This window comes from Barbatula barbatula, assembly GCF_947034865.1.
Source record: "Barbatula barbatula genome assembly, chromosome: 7".
Classification (NCBI taxonomy): Eukaryota; Metazoa; Chordata; class Actinopteri; order Cypriniformes; family Nemacheilidae; genus Barbatula; species Barbatula barbatula.
The window spans coordinates 1,168,976-1,186,804 of NC_136770.1; the positions used below are offsets into that span (position 1 = coordinate 1,168,976).

The window sequence follows — 17,829 nt, forward strand, 5'->3', positions numbered from 1 at the left end:
TCACCTTCTCAGCATCCTGCTCGTACAGCCGTAGCTGAAAGCACTGGTCCAGCTGCTGTTTGCGGCTATGCCAGCCCTGTAGCAAATGCTGCCGCGTAACTTGAAGTTTATCCAGCAGGGCGGCGATCTTAGGAACCATACTCTGGAAGTCCGCCCCCCCTGATAGCCTTCCGTCACCCCCGTCCCTGATCTTCTGCAGAAGCCGCTGGCCCTCATGATCCAACTCATCCACTGGAGCCTTCGTCATGGTCTTCCGCAGCCGAGAGTGTTCCTCCAGGAGCTTCCGCGCTTCCTCCGCGTTGGCGGCCAGCTCCTGGCGGGAAAGAGCCTCCTGGAGCTCCTCCAGCCGAGAGAGGAGGTGCAGAGCACCACCGGTGAACTCCTCGAGCGAAACGCGCAGCTCGGTCCATTCCACGTGATTGTACTCCAGCGTTCCCTCAAGATCTGACGTCAGCTGGGACGGGTCCACCAGTTTGGTCAGACCTTCTACAGAAACCATACTGGTCTAAAAGAAACGAAGAAGAAATCACAAATGATTCCGTGTTGTCAATTCTACCCTACAGAGACTTCACTGTAAAAACATTAACTACAAGTCACATTTACATGCAACATTTTGTTTTATTTATTGCGTCTCAGCAAATGCTTAATGCATTACACAATATTAACAAATTGTGTTTTGTACAGCGCTGTCCACAGGGGTTACATTTTTTAAATTCCTACCGACAGGAATAGCTGATGCATGCATGCGTGAATGGTCAAATACACTCACTACAAATGCACAGAGTCTTGGGAAGGTAATAATGTAATGTTGATATGTACTGTATAACACCGATATGCACTGGTGTTAGTGCAGCAGAACAGATTCTGATATGTTTTTCAGTTTTTTATTTGAAATACACAACACAATACACAACATTGCAAAGAACAATGACATTGTGACTTGTTATCTAATATCTTCTTAGTGAGACTCGATTGTGTTTTACATTCATTTTATACTTTTTTTAATCGGTGACAGTATGGAGATTTTGCATAATCTGCATTTACTTAAATGTGACCCTGGACCATAAAAGCAGTCATAAGTCGCAGGGATATATTTGTAGCAATAGCCAACAAAACACTGTATGGGTCACAAGGGCTTGTTTTTCCGGCAGATGACGGAGGCGTGTCGTGAATTCTGTTGACAAACGCGGCCTTTTTCGTTTTGTTCCACCAGGATACCGTCTACTCTGGCGGGAGATTTCGTCAGCGTTTGAGAGATGACGGAAGCTAGACATCAATGTAAATTGTGCTGTAAATATGGATACTTCTCTTAAAAAAACAAATGCATGGATTTGCTTCAGAAGACCTTTGTTAAGACCACAGAGCCGTGTCGAGCAGTTCGTTGATCGATGGATGCACTTTTTGGAGCTTCAAAAAGTCGAAAGCAATTCACAAAATGATACGTGGTTTTATAACTCTGATGCAATATTCTTCAAGAAGAAAACCATATTCAGTTAGGATGCCTTGAGGGTGGCTAAAACATGGGAACATTATGATTTCCTAGTAAAGTATCCTTTTTAGTAATATTATCAGTGTGGTGTACGTTTACTTAAATATGGAACTTAATTGCTTTTCCCACCGCAGTATAATAACAATAACAACAGGAACCAGTGAGCAATCATGTACAGGAACACTGTTTTCAGTCTGCTACAAAACCTTTAAAAACAACTTACGCTGCACAAATTTCTGAAGCTAGATAACATATTTGTCATGTCGCTGTCTACTCTTGGTTTCTCTGTAGACACAATTGCATTCCAATACCTCGAAAGTAAACTTGGCGCTGCCAAAGTTGGTCTTCTGCTTCTGCCAGAAGTTGTCTGGTTTGATGATGAGTGCCACGCAGATCTCCGCTGGAAACGACTCCTGTAGGGTCTTCAGCAACGGCTTGATCAGATCCCACTTAGAGCCGCGCATGTCAATGATCACCGTAAACCCTCGCTTACTTACATCCTCACTGCAAATACAAAACACATATAGAATGTTAGAAGAAGACATATATGAGACAATACTATATGCATATGCTTTCTAGAAATGTTTGCACGGTAACTGATGAATTGATGCGCAGTAGTTCTGCAGTTACATGACATTGCATCAGAATGGCACAAAGACGCTTTAAGGAGAAACGTCAATATCTCCATATGACAGATCTGTCACTGGACAGTTTTAAATGTGCAGTAGGCCTACACCCACAATATGAAAATGTAATAAATGAGCAATATAAATATATAAATAAAGTCTGTGTTCTCTATTCTACAAATCGCTGCTGTCTTTCTGAAACCTCGTATCTCCATATTTGCCACCCTTTATGTTTGTCACAAGGTTTTGCAAATATCTAACCCAAAAAAAGTATTTAGTACTTTTATTTAAAGTATTTTATTGTCAACTTGGTCTACACAGTATTTAATTATTTAAAAAGTACAGTGTTTTTTCCATGCCTTGAAAAACAGGGAATTTGGACATCCGAGGTTTGAAAAAAACAGCGACGATATTCAATACTTCATCATCACGTTATTTGTGACAATGTCCAGACGTAATAATCGTGACAGTCCTGACCTGGGTACGCTGAAGAGGTACGTCACCAGCTTCCTCAGGTCCTCCTGCTTTATTCTGTCATGGTTACTCCGTGCAGGGAACGTGAGGATGGGTCCCCCTCTCTTATCTCTTCCTCCTGAAAACAAGAGGATAATTTTATTACATAAATTGCCTGAATGGCCATAATTATGTTAATACCCATGAGTGTGTGTGTGCGTGCTTAAGAGGCCGGTGAGCTGTTCATGCCGGAGACGGGCACGGTGAATGAATGTGTTTACAATGCAGATGACCATTTCCCACCTGAGACAAAGGCGACTTTCTCTCTTAAAACTGTCAAGACATCAGACGCCTTTATTCCGTCATTCCTAAGAGAGCCTGATGAGAAAGAGGGAACTGAAAGAGAGGACATAATAAGAGAAAGGCAAAGTGAAATGTTTTAGTGGTCGATTTCAAAACATGTTTCTTCTCTGAAAGTATTCCAGAATTGTTCCTCACTATAATAAATGTCTTCTAATGTGACTTTCAATTTGCTAAGTACATTTTGGCAACGAGACACATAAAGAACAATGCCATTTGACATCATTGTGAATAAGATTTGAAAGCCACTGTTCCTATAAGATCATAGAGATTTTATCACGTCACTTTAAATCTAGCCCCAGTCATATACTGTATGTACTATTGTAATATTTTGCACTTTTTATCTTCAGCGCTTGGTCACTGTGAATTTCTGTGGTACTCTGCCATTTTGTCCCCATTTGCATTACAATGACATTTTAGTGAGCTATTCCGTTTATGCATACAATTTTCCTCAAAATCCAGCGAAGTGGAAAACCAAGTCACATTCTGGCATAACAGCAGACCCGCAATTAAACATTGGATGAGCTAAAATATCTCTTTATTCGAAACGTGTGCATATACAAATACATCGTGACAACGGCTTTTCTCTGTAAACATGCGAGCAGAATGATGTGTGTGTTTTCAAACTGGCACATCGGTCGTTGTAGTTTCAACCGTCAGTATGTTTCGTACACGCGTCTACTGTAAACACTGATCGACAGCATTGAGCATAATTCTTAGTGATTTGACCGTGGAGAATAGCGTAGTAGGCCACAGCAGGTCGTGCGAGTGGGGCCGGGGATGCCCAGCTGTTGGGCGACTCCTTCTGTTTGGATTCATTTGTGGTGTAATCTGCCCGCTCTGTAATCCCGCAGCCGACAGCTGGGCGCTGGGGCAGCCGGTGGGGAAAAGTTCAATCACACTTAAGCACACATAGAGAGCAGACACACACACACACACACACATGATGCTCGCTCACAGATGCGACACACGCTCCGCACTTGTCCAAACACTCTCATCGCTGTGTGATACATCTGTTAGAGCTGTATGAGACAGAAAAGTCTTTACAGTGTTTGCGGGTATATTTCATCTCTCTCTCTCGCAGTCTAGCTCCCATCTGCAGACTACATAAAGTATTAAACCTGAGTGCAGGAGTCTGATGCTGAACATGGCATGTTAAATTTACTGTGAGAACTGACTTTACCAGCAACCGCTAGAAGGCACGCCACTGAGCACACACATACACGGACACTTAAACAGGTTTCCCACAGACTTCCACGTTATCATCTGTACACAGTTGCTGTGTGTTTAAAGGATTTTCTTTTGGCATTGTTTTTAATGATGTTATTCATAGTGTAAGATTTCTAGGAATTTGTGTTAATATGTTTCTCACATGCACTTCGTTTCATTTCACAGGATAGTAACTCACTGGAGACTTTAATGATGGATTCATTTTTAGGTGAATGGTTCTTCACGATGAGATTTTTCATCTGTACCGCCAGTGACCCTCGAGGTGTGTTTGTTTACATTTACATATTATACACTGTAAAAAGATATTAATGTTTTTTTGGCATTGTAAAGGTTTAACACTACGACATTTTATCACACTTTTATGACAAACATATTCCTTATATTATGCATTTGTGTGAAGTGTAATGTTGCACATCAAAACGGAGAAAACGAGCCCAGGGTTTTGCTAACCAGCTAGCAGATTCAGTTTATTTAATGATTTTGACTTTTTGTTCATTCTTTTACACTTCTAAAGAAAAATTGAGTAATTCTCATATGTTTACTGTACATTTGTTCAGAGAGTTGTAACAACCGTTGACGTCATGCGGCGCCGCGCAGGCCGATCGGTTTCCATGAAGGAAAAAAAAAAGAATTAATAAATCAAAATAATAATAAAAAAAGGTTCCATGAAGGGCCCGGTTGATTCAAGGAATCGCAATAAGAGCGAATCGATTCGAATCTTTTGAATCACTCTCGCGGTTCTCTGATGTCATTTGTGGATCGGTCTGCGCAGTGTCGCATTAAATCGACAATTCTTAACATTACATCTCCAAACAAATGTAAAGTAAATATACGAGAACACACCAAGACATGGGCACGTATGTGCTGCTTTTTTACTTCGAGGAGAAATGCAAATAATATATTTGTATGTTTTATGCACTTAGATGTTTGACTTTTGTTTGAGTTAAAAAAGGCCATGAAAGATGTCAGTGGAAAAAAACAATAGGTTAATAAAATAGCATTTCACAGTATTTGAGTGGTCTGCAAAAGTCCTATAGGATAACAGATTATGTAGGAAGTTAGAGGATGAATTCGCTATATTTTTCTTAACTTAAAAATATTATTATAAATATATTATGAAACTTAGAATATTAGTTATCATCCTTAGATTTTCATTTCATTCTGTTATTGGTCTGACAAAAGAAATGTTACATTTTATACAAGAATAATAGTATATGTTTTATTAGGGCTATATATTAAGATATACATTTTTGGAATGAATGGATTACAATTTAATAATTCTTTTCTTTATGATATTCTTGATAAATGCTTTAGGTGCACGTAATTCACATTTCAGTTTAATGCTTTGCTCTTTTCTGTTCTATGCTTCCAAAATGTAACAACATAAATTAATTTAGGTCTCTGCAATGATGTAATGCTGTATAAAGGTCTTGACAAAACATTCACAGCATTTTAGTTGCAGGCCCAAAAGAATAACACCTTTTTAATGAGCTGCTTACTGAAAAAGGGTAACATGACCAATTTGCATACTACATCCTGAGCAGTAGTCTATTTGAGAGTATTTGTTCCACATCATAGTAAATGATGTCAAAGATGCATTTATTCTTGACATTGTGCTGAAGAGCACTGCTGTTTGAGAATCGACAAAAACAGTACGTCTCACAAGAGTAACTTTTCTATCAAGATGCATTTTTATATCTCTTGTCTTATAACAATTTCAGTGCACTTTGACATCACCAGCAAAGTGTGTACTATTGGTGCATAGTATGCATCTTGGAATTGGGCAGTTGTGGCCAAGTGTTTAGAGAGTGGGACTCGTAACCGGAAGGTCGCCGGTTCCTTGAGCAAGGCAACTAACCCCGTATGTTCCCTCGCTGCTCTGGGTGTGTGTGTTCACCACTGACCGGATGGGTTAAAAGCAGAGGTCACATTTTGGTTATGGGTCACCAAAACTGACAAATAGGTCACTTTCATGTTTTTTTTCTTCACATATTCCACCTGCACCACAATTTCTCCAAAGTGATACAGTGCACTCAGGTTACACATGTTACTAAGTGCATTCCCTGTGAATCGATCCTTAAGAATGGTCGCCAGAATCATGCTTTACGAGGTAAGATAGAGGATCTCTACTGTAAATCCTGCATCCATAACATTACCTGTAAACAAAAATTGGATTGCTGGACTACTGTCAGCCAGCTGCATGGGGGATGTTGCGTTCTCTGTGAATACTGAGGATGGTTTTGTAACATCTTAAAATGTCAGATGAAAGAAATGAGCATCGGTGAGATGTCACAAGTCTATCCGCTGCATACAAAGTGCCGTATCCATATTTCATAAGGATGCCATGCATTGTTTTCTGCATGTTTTATGAGATCATCACGTATGCTTCATTCGAGAACCCAGAGTGACCACTTGGTTTGGCCTGTAATTCTATTTGATTTAGTTAGATCTGGGTATTAGGATGATGAAGGATCTATTAAACACATTTTTATCAGCAAAAGAATCACTTATTACAATGACACCTGGAAACGGCCCTGATAAAAAGGTCATGGTGTGAATCATTCTCTGTTCCCCACGTTACAGGATCAGGGTGTATCCACACAAACTGCAACACAAAGCTCTGTAGGACTACCAGGAAATTACCCCCGAACTGAAACCAATCTCGCCAAAACATTGCCAATATCCCCGAAGGATCCAATCCTGCCAAGGACAAAAAGAAAAGACACAAGACCAGTACGATAAGTTTACGGTCCTCGGGTCCACCCGATGGGAAGTCTGAAAACAATGGTTGGCTCAGATTTGGTGTTAGTAACTATTGTGTAAATGTGAGCTGTGGGATCAGGAACTGGTTCCAGTCCAACAACACCGGCCTGTGATCGTATGTACTGGGGCTAAATTTATTGCTATTGAGGGGCATGATCAGGGAATGGGTTTTTTTTCAGAAGGGCTGCGTTGTACATAGAAATTAACGAGGAATTGATATGTGATATGTGTTATGAAAAATGATATGTTCTTTAAATCCAATGGAAAGAATCGAGATTTGACTATTTCAGGCTATTTCAGTTGTGGGAATTGGTCGACTAGCAGGTCCTTATCAGTTCTGCTTTCGGTCCTCAGAGGAAAAATCGTACGTGTTATTGCTGTACATTTTATCCGAACAATAGATAGTCTAATTTTCTCAGTTTGTGTCTACACAGCGCACGCACACGAACAGCCGCAAAGAAGAAAGACGCACTTAATTCGCAACAATAGCGAAAACTTAACGTTCAAAAGTGTGGTTACACTTACCCAAAGTTGATGCTGACAGTGACAATGCTCAACAAAAATGTGCAATAAAAACTTTGCTTGTAAGGATGGAAAGACAAGTAATCTGTCAAAGCACCTGTCAAAAGTGCATCATGTACAGACTGTTTTTGAGTTTTTAGCCCAGTCTAGATCATCTCTTGATGCCCCATCTACGTTAGGTGTGTATAGGCTGAATGCAGACAGACGTTTTATGTATATTTGTTCAGAAAAAAATAGGACAAAGAGTCAATAAGGACAAGGATTAAGCAAGAATTTATGAAAAATATTATGACATTTTCTTTATTAGATTTTTGTATTTATTGTCAATTATGTTAATTGAAATAAAGCAATGTTGATTCTGATTAAATTAATTTCTTTATAAATCAAAAAGTACAGATAAGAATACCGTTTAAGAACCGGACCGATAAGCAGTATCGATAAGAGTAGTAATAGTTAAAATCATAACGATACCCTTCCCTATCACTAATAATGTGTTCATTATAAATGACCAAACTCTTAACAGTAAGCACTGGGTGGATTTTGATTCATCCCAGTGATTTGAATCTTTTATGAGGTCGGCAGCTAATCGATTACACTTAGTTGACTTGAAGTAGTAAGCGAACACGAGCGATGTTTAAAGCAATGGCAGAAATGGCATCAACATTTTTGCTTCATTAGAGTAGAAGTGTAGAAATACATAGTTTTAAAAGCATAATCTTCATGTTCATACTCATGTATTTTACAAGGGAGCACACATTTGGAGAAAACGTTATTTATTGTAACCTGCTTTGAATACAATCTTCTGCCAAATGCACACCTTATGTAAACATGCTTTATATTATGCCTTATATTACACTGTTTATTGTAATATCTCACCTGAAGAATCAAGAAAATACTACTTGTTAAATAATCGAGATTCTGGATGTTAAAAAACCTTGGAAATAAAATAATAAAATACTTAAAGATAAATAAAGCCTATTTGGTAAGCTGAAGCCAAAATAAATTCAACTCGTTCCTTTAGATCATGCTCCAAAAATAGACACTTAAACGCTTGTGTAAATCACCCTTTCAGTGCATTTTCAAACAGAAAGTGTCTGCTAGCCTTAGATGCTTTTAAAATATTACGTAGTCCTTTCTGCAAAAAGTCTGTAGATATATTTCTATCATGCATTGCTGACAAATGACAGCGAGTAAAACTGTTTTATGGTAATGAAAAACGGCCACCGATGATGGACACGATCCAGAAATACTTCTAAAATTGATTTCACTGTCTCCTGGCCAACATAATCACTGAATGTACCTTTTCTACTCAAAGTCCCAAGCTGGAAACTTGGCAACAGTTGCTACAGCAACACCTCTGGCCTTCATTCAAGAGAGAGATGGCCTGCTGAGGATAAAGTGTGCGGTGATGGTGGGCCTGCTTCACATTTAAGCACAGTCATCTACTCTGCCGGTTGAAAGTAACTTTTGTGTCTAGTAAAATCCATTTCTTTAGGGATTACAATAAATCATTTAACGCTACAAACTTTGCGGTTCCCTTTCTGTCGGTCTCTCGACGTTGTGTCGAAGCCGACAGATGGGGTTCGCCCTTGAGAACCAATCGTCTCTGACTATTTTGAAAAGGCCAATGAAATTGGCGAATGAAATTTGCATGCCGGGCTCCGCCCCCGGATATCCGGGTATAAAGGGGAGCCGGCGTGCTCATTCATTCACCTTTTGTTCTTCGGAGCCTTCGCATCTGATGACATTCTTCGAATTGCCGATTTCTACGACGCGGTGCAGCGGAGATTCCCCTGGGCGTCCTGGCAGTTCCTGAGGTATTTTTCTAAAAGAGCAATTTCCTCAGCGTGGCATTGCCCGCTGATCTCTTGGGTGCAGTACACTCATCGAGGACGGGGACGGACACGGTGGTTGCCGCAAGTGTTCGGGGGTCCGATCACTGTGGCAGCCTCGTGGATTCGTCCTGCCCGCACGGCGCGCGGATGGCTATTCAGACGTTGCGTCACTGCGCGCGGATGGCTAGTCAGACGTTGCGTCACTGCGGGCGGACGGCTATTCAGACGTTGCGTCACGTTGGCTACGTTCTGTCAAGAGCAAGCCACCACCTCGTTTGCTTCCCGTTCTGTGACCGCAGCGGCTACGGCCCTGCCGTCAGCGGCGGCGAGCAGCGAGGGTGATGTGGGGATTATCGTGAGCGTTAATCCGTCAGCCGGTCGGCTCGCGGACCGCTCGCGCCCCGTCTCGCTTGTTTAGCAGGTCCCCAAGGATGGTCCTAAGCCATCTTATTCCTCAGCCACGCGCTCGGACACGAGCCGTGGAGATGAGGTGTCTCTTGCAACATCGGAGCGCGACCTGCTGGCATCAGACTCTGGCGATTCCCTGAAGCTCCCTCCCTCGGGAGGTCGAGCACAGGTGAGAGCAGACGTCAAGATGTCAGCCATGCTCGCTCGGACCGCCGTGAGCGTCGGGTTGCGGTGCAGCCCTGGTGCTCGCGGCTGGGTACTCGCACATTGGGCCCGGCTCAAGTGCCAAGTTTTACCGAGCTGCATAAGGAGTTCAGTAAGACCTGGAGCGTCCCTTTCGGCGCGCTTCCGTCTAGCTGACTCTATCGCCCTCTCTTCCCTCGGGGCGGGGAGGCAGCTAGGGACTATGTCAATGCACCCTGGGTGGAGCATGCAGTCGCGGGTATCCGCAGACGGCGGCCACCTGGGGGGCTTGACCTAGACTCACCGTCCAGGGCATGTAAGGTCTCAACATCTCTGGTGTTGAGGCTGGCAGTGCCGTGGACCAAGCTGCCTCCACTCTTACGCATGGCCTTCCTGCAGGCCAGGGCGCTAAAGAGAGCCCCACGGGGTAAGACCGACCCAAGTAGTGCCGCCGCCGACTGGCCCTCCGGGGACCGCGGTGGCAGCGCAGGCTGGGTCGGACGATGTCCACATCAGTGGCCCGGAAAGATGCCTCGGACCCAATCTTGCGTAGGGGGGCGATGTCGAGAAAGGCCACTTTCCCGACTCCCCTCTCGCAAGGTCGGCTGATTGGTGGCGCTGTCAAGGACTGCTCCAGCAGCCTTTTGACAGTGTAGAAACAGACCGGCCTGCTGTGACCCGGCCGCCTTTCGGCCGTCGAGGTCTCGCACGTGGTCTGCCCCCAGCAGCCCTGGCCTTCTCCAGCGTCGACTCCGGTTCTGGTGCCCCCGCAGGTGGCCCCCCGGAGGAGGACGTCAAGAGAAGGACCACCTAGAGAGATTGAACCATCGGGCCCGACCCAGCCTGGGTTGCTGGATGGTCGGACTGGGGCGGTCCCTGCCGCGTCCCAAACACCTTCTGGGCCCCTTCGGGGGCCTAGTGCCCGCCTTCTCACAAGGAGAGGTCTCTCTCTGGGTCCCACTTGCAGCCGCTCTCACCCTCTGAAAGATGGTGTTCGGCAACTCGACGTTGCGTCGTGGCGGCACGCAATGACGAGTATAAAGCAGCCCTCAGCACTCTCGCTTCGACGGTGCGTCGAGCTGCGCCATCGCCTGGCAGGTGATTTAGCGGAGCCGTTCCCCCCGGGGAGAACAGCACTGCTAGTCATTGAACCAACCCCCGCGGGTTGATGAAGTAGATCGCAGCCCCCCCTGTGAGGTCTCTGGGTGCTTGGTTAGCATTTCAAACCATCACGGTGGCTGGGAGTGTGGTCCGTCTCGGCATTCGATCCAGCTCGCCAGACCTCCGCCGGACTTCAGGCATCCTCTTACCTCAGCAGAGGCAGGGATGTTCCTGTGCTCCAGGCCGGGGCTGCCACCCCTCTGGCGAAGGCGATCGAACCGTCCCCTCGGCCGAGATGTCCAGTGGCTTCGACAGCCGCACTTCATCATCCCCAAAACCAGGGGTCGCTGCATACCTTGAGCAGCACCTTGCAAGGGTGCCGTTCGGGAGGCGCAGAAGCGCGTCCTGGTGTCTGTCAGACGCCAGGAGTGGTTCATGACAACTGACCGCATACTCTCATGTACAGTTCCCTCGGCACTGTCGAGGGGCTGGCATGTCAGTAAACGGGTCAGCCGGGAAAAAGAGAGCAGCTCTCCCTGGCGCGGAGCTCCCCCTTTTCCTGGTAGAGAACTCAACACTGTCTCCATGACGGCGTGCTCGCTCACGAGCACGCACAGTCAGTGCTGAGCTGCTTGAACTTTCAGGCAGCAGCCAGCGGTCCCCTGAAATCAGTTTCAGAGGCTCCTGGGCATGGTGTCCTCGGGGGTGGCCTGTCCCCCTCGGGTTGACGCACATGGGACCGCGACAGCACTGACTACAGAGATGAGTTCCCTGGAGAGCGTGGCGCACCGGCAGTAGGCGTATCGTCATTACACCTGCTGCCATCGCATCCTAACCCCGAGCAGGTCTTGAGGCCGGTCGTGGAACGACAGACGCCTCCCTACGGGGTGCGGGTGCGGTGTGCAATGGGCGCGCAGTGTCGGGTCGCTGGACGGGCCCCCGCCTGCGTTGGCAGATCACTGCCTTCAAGTTGCTAGCTGTCCTGCTTGCACTGATGAGGCTCCGGCCTCTCGTGCAGAGCCAGCATACTGGCCCGGACAGCACGACCGGCGTAGCGTACTAAACCTCAGGGTGGCACTCGCTCGCTGCAGTCATCGCAACTCGCCCAAAACGCCTCCTCCCGTGGAGACAGCAGGTGGCAAAGCCCCTGCAGGTCACATGCCCACCGGGCGTCCTGAACCAGACAGCCAAGCGCTCTCTCGTCAGTTGACACCCCGTGGGAAGTGACGACTCCACCCCTGGTGGAGACAGCAGGTGGCAAGGCCCCTGCAGGTCACACGCCACCGGGTGTCCTGAACCAGACAGCCAAGCGCTCTCTCGTCAGTTGACACCTCGTGCGAAGTGACGACTCCACCACTGCGGCCGGCTTGGGTGTGGTTTGGGCAGGCACAGGTGGACCTGTTGCCTCCCTGAACACCCCCCAGTGCCGCTGGGCACTCCCTGGTCGAGGCTCCCCCCTCGACACGGAGGCCCTAGCGCGCAGCTGGCCGCGGGACAAGCGGAACTACGCTTCCCCCCAGTGAGCTTCATTGCGCAGGTCCTGTGCAAGGTCTGGGAAGGGAGTATCAAGTGCTGCTAGTTGCGCCTTACGGGCCCAACTACACTTGGTCCTCGGAGCTAATACTCCTGACGACAACTCCCCCTGGCCAAATCCCCTGGCGAAGGGCCTACTCGCAGGGGATGGACACGTTGTGGCGTTCGAGCCGGACCTCTGGGTCTGGCTCCTGGATGGGACGAGGAGTTCCTGGATGACCTACCCCCCTCAGTGGTGGAGACTGTCACTCAGGCAAGGGCCATGCCCACAAGGCTGGATGCCTTTAAGTGGCGCCCCTTCTCGTCCTGGTGCTCTTCTCGAGGAGAAGACCCGCGGAATTGCTCGCTCAGGAACGTGCTGTCCTATTGCAGGAGAGGCTGGGGAGTAATCTCCCCTTCCACATTGGAACGTGGGTACCCGCTGTCGCGGTTATCACGTGCCAGTTGCTGGTGAGCCTCTGGGGCGGCATGACCTGATTATTAGGTTCCTCTAGGGCGCGAGGGGCTAAGGCCTCGTCCGCGCCCCGTACCCTCTTGGGACCTTAAGGTGGACCTTTGGGTCCCCTTTTTTCGGGCCCTGCCGAGAGCCCCTTCCTCGTTCTGCGAGGGGGGTTGGCTCTCCTGCTGGGGCTCGAGTCCATCCAGAGGGTGAGGCACCTGCAAGCATTCCGTGTCCACCGATTGCCAAATTTCAGGCCCGGTGACTCTCACGTGATCCTGAGACCCCGGCCGACTTACGTGCCCAAAGTTCCGCCGCCCCCCTTTGGGACTAGGTGGTGAACTTGCAGGCGCTCCCACACCGGGAGAAAGACCCAACCTGTACGTGGGGTGTCCAGTAAGCGCATTGCGCCTCTACTCGAACCACACTGAGGGCTTCAAGGCCCTGAGCAGCTCTTGTCTGTTATGGAGGTCAGCAACGGGAGTGCTGTATCCGAGGAGAGTTGTAGCGCTGGGTCGCACACGCCGTCACTACGGCGTGCCGATCCTAGCCCGTGCCCATTTGAGTGACGGTACACTCCGCTCGGGGTGTGACCTCCTCGTGGGCATCGGCTTAGTGCGCCTCTCTGGCAGACATCTGTAGAGCTGCGGGTTGGGCTACGCTATACCTCGCAGAGGCTTACAACCTCCGTGGGGAGTCGGCAGCTCGAGTCTTGCCAGCAGGTGAGACCAGCAGTCGTGGGGCGTACGCCTGCCCATAGCGCCATTCCCCTTCTGAGGTGGACCAGTGCGCTATGGGCTGCCTCCCTTCTTTCCCCAAGGGTGAAGAATAGGCAGTCCGTCCATCCATCAATAGCACTCAGGGCGGCGGGCTCGGCGGAGCAGCCCTGCCGCCTATGGCCGGGTATCAAGCTGAGTTATTACATATAGCTCTAACCGGACCTAGTGCCCCACACGTAGTAACCCCCCACTAGGGTGGTTCCGTCTGAGATGTCGTCATGAGATGGTTCCCCGCGTGGCAACCCATGACCTCCCCAGGTGGACATCCACCTTGCGGCATTCCGCACATACCTCCCATGAGTTCTCCCCTATTTGGTGAGACCATGTTGGTGTCTCCACTGTATTCCCCCCTAGGGTGGGAAGTGGTCTCCGTAGCGCACGTCCTCATTGAAGGAACAGCGCTTACCCAGTAGCCCTACGACTGGATGGCCCTCGCCAATGGGGCCGTCTGAGTTGGCAGAGGGCAGGGGCTACTCATCTTTGCCAAAAGCTCTGGGAGCCCCTGCCTGCCCACTGGAAGGTTACAAATTTCGCGATAGCGCTCACGTGTGGCTCGCCCAGGCCGGTCAACGTCGCTTCGCTAGAGATTGTGACGCGGCTAGTGCCGTGGCGTTTTCCATAGGAACCCCATCTGTCGGCTTCGACACAACGTCGAGAGACCGACAGAAAGGGAACGTCCCGGTTACGTATGTAACCTCTGTTCCCTGATGGAGGGAACAAGACGTTGTGTCCTTCTTGCCACGACAATAGCCGTCCGCTGCAGCAGTCACGAGATGCTCTCAGGCTCCTCAGCACAAAGGTGAATGAATGAGCACGCCGGCTCCCCTTTATACCCGGATATCCGGGGGCGGAGCCCGGCATGCAAATTTCATTCGCCAATTTCATTGGCCTTTTCAAAATAGTCAGAGACGATTGGTTCTCAAGGGCGAACCCCATCTGTCGGCTTCGACACAACGTCTTGTTCCCTCCATCAGGGAACAGAGGTTACATACGTAACCGGGACGTTTCGCTCTGACGTCGAGATGCTGAAGAAAGGAAAATGGCGTAAACTAAGAACAGTAAGCGCCTTCTAAAAATGCTCTGGAAAGTTATGGGCCATATGTTTCTAAGAACCTCAGCTTAAGTACACTTAAATATTCTGCCGAAACTCCTATAGGTAACATTAAAAAAATGTTTAATGTCTTACAGTACAGTATATAACTCCTAAGTTATGAAAGTCAGGCATATTCACCATGATGCAACAGATTCCTGATTATCCGGGCCGGACTTGAGTAGTTTTCGGGCCCCCTACTGTTTAAATAGAATGATTTGCTACGCGTGTTTGTTAGCATTAGCAATGATTAACAAAAACACATGTTCGATGGTAGTATTGTTAATTGTTATTTGATGTCATCAAATCCTTAAATAATGTTAACAAAGGCTACGTTGTACAAATGTATTATTATTCTATTGCAATTACATCAGTGAAGCATTTTATGACAGATATATTTATGAGTTTTTAAATGTTCTTTAAAACTGTGTTCTTAATAATGAGGGATTTCTTATTATGCCTTAAAATAGTTTCATAATAATGAGATGGGTAGAAAGTTTCTCTCGTTGACAGAACATTAAGAAAATATAGACAATAAAAGGATGCTTAGATGATGAGAGAGAAAAAACATCATGCATTTTGGAATAAGACTTTTAACTAATTAAATATTTTTTCTATAAATAAAGAATTTTATTGTACATTTTATAAAGACATTTTTTTAGCTAGAATGTTTTATATTAACTACAACATTAGATTCTTTGATGGAAAGATATGATCATTAATGGCTATCAGGATGGGATATTTGCACTTATTGTAACTACATTCCAAAAATGTAGGGTAACATTGTTGCAAGTTTAATATTGTGTGTTCGAAAATATACTGCAAACCTAAAGTCGAACATAATATAAACAAGCATGTAAAACTATTAAAAAACATTATTGCCATTTGAACAGTACATCAACAATACTTAAATGTCTCACGCCGCTCTGTCCACATTTGGGTACCAAAATTTTGGTTCCCCGGGGTCGCTCCCCAGCGTTTTCCGGTCCTCGTTGTCAATTCTCGACCATTTTATGGGGGAATTAACTAAAAAAATTCACGGGAGAAATAACTAAACTAAAGTGTGGCGGGTGGGTGGGTGTGGAAAACGGTAAACTCACAGGCAAAACAAGAGTGTTGACAGGTAACTAACTTCCTATATGCCTCCAGCAGATGGTTGTCCTCTGGATTCTCTGCCTGAACATCAGGCTGTGGTGCCGCAGTCTAACAAATCTAGTAGTTCTTTTCATTTTACTAAACGCTTTTCTTTAGCGTTCTAGTCTCAGATTTTCGTTTTTTCGTTTATGGGCTGGAGCCCAGTCAAGCCCTGTGGTAAGTACGGCCTTGCTGATTATAGAAGCCTATCTCAACTCTTGGAAAGGGAGGCACTTTTAAGCTCAAAGTGTGATGACACATGCAGGAAACAATGCATAACAGGTTCCCATCTGATGTTTTTTTCTGGGTGACTGACCAGTCCAATGTGTCTCCATAGTACACAGTAACTTGTTGGGCTCTTCAAACTTGGGACCCTTGCAACCAGCAAAACACCCTAGCAACACCGGGCAACCACCTACAGCATCCTCAATGTGTAAGGACATGCCTTACTAGATTTTTTGGGAACATTTCTAACATTAAACTTACAGTTAAGCAGGAACTTTGCTGAATCTAACTGAAGTGTTGATTTGCAAAGACAGATACAATAAAAGTATTCGAAAATCATGTTTTGTATTCAGTTTTTTTATTATTTATAATTTATTCATATATATATATTTATTTATTTGTAGTTATTATTACTTGATCAAAACAACCCAACTGCAGTTTGATTGATATTACTTGGAATGCACGGTAGAATTCTGGATGTTTGAAAATCAATTCTTCTTTTGCAAATCAATTCTTCAGATTTACTCATAAATTGAACATTGTCTGGCAGGAAAGGTATATTCTGTTGATTTATGAAACTTTAGATGTAAACATAATTCACAAGCAATCGTACATTCAACAGCACAAGATGTTTATTTAGAATCTGACTGAAAGTCGCAAGCGTGTTAGAGCTGAATAGAGATAACACAATAATATATGAACATCCTTTCTCTGGCAAATCTAAACCTTTAAATGTCAAAATATTTAGATGAGAAACTCTACTGGCTTGTTATTTCTGCAAAGGATGCCAACAGAAACATAGCAACCGTTCAAATTATTTTGAGTCATTATGTAACAGCGATATTGAGATGGTCTAAACACACATCCAAGCTTGTATTCATCATGACAACATACGGCACACAACTCAAATGAGAAAGGAGACACAGCGGTTGAACCGCCATCACAGAAGTTCTATTTTGGCCGGGGGAGTCAATTCAGGAGGAACCCACAAGCTAAGCAGCTTAAAAGTGATTTCAGCTGTTACACCTTCATGGGTTTTAGGCCAAATATCTGGCAACCCCGGTTACGATGGGCTTCAGTCAAATTAAATTACTTTGAAATAATGCTGATTTGCCATGTTGCATAAACGAACAGCTCTGTTTTCACTTCATCTCTATTCTTTCAATTTAGACAAGACCCCAGAACAGCATATGCTGTAGGGTTTGAGCGAGATGCCCGTTCATCCAACATGACTGTGATCTACCTCACTGGCACAAAGGTGTCCGTCTCCGCAGCATCTCTTACAGCTCCTGACATTCACACGGACAAGCGACAAACTGATTCCCAGACGACCGATGCTGTGCGCATGATTATCCCACCCAGTGTGAACATACTAATCCGATGATGAGACGGAGAGGGATCCAGGCACTGTTTGACTCTGAATACTGGATGTGGGATAAGAGTGCAGGGGTATAAGGAGGAAAAACTCTATCCTGGGATGGATCACTGGGGGACACACTCAGAAATCTGCCTTGTGCACACAACTCCTGATATGACTAACTGAGACCTGAGAGCGTGCATAATGAGAACCGGGGCTAGTTGTCACACAGGGATGTATAGTCACAAGGATTGTGTCTCAGTAAATGTAAGGTTTTGTGTTAAATAATGCCTGTTTTTCTC

The 17,829-nt window shown here is 46.0% G+C and overlaps 1 protein-coding gene across 3 annotated transcripts in view; it reads right to left on the reverse strand.

Annotated features, from left to right (window-relative positions):
- kalrnb (kalirin RhoGEF kinase b) overlaps positions 1-17,829 on the reverse strand; it is a gene marked incomplete at its 5' end in the record, with an annotated part of 59,367 nt that overhangs the window by 39,956 nt on the left and 1,582 nt on the right. For 2 of the 3 annotated variants that reach the window (XM_079459840.1, XM_079459839.1), the window contains 4 exons: positions 5-505; positions 1,801-1,993; positions 2,593-2,707; positions 2,872-2,964. In XM_079459840.1, the coding sequence (XP_079315966.1) occupies positions 5-505; positions 1,801-1,993; positions 2,593-2,707; positions 2,872-2,964 (902 nt within the window). The remainder of the gene's footprint in view (positions 1-4; positions 506-1,800; positions 1,994-2,592; positions 2,708-2,871; positions 2,965-17,829) is intronic. The other variant, XM_079459841.1, reaches the window with a different exon arrangement.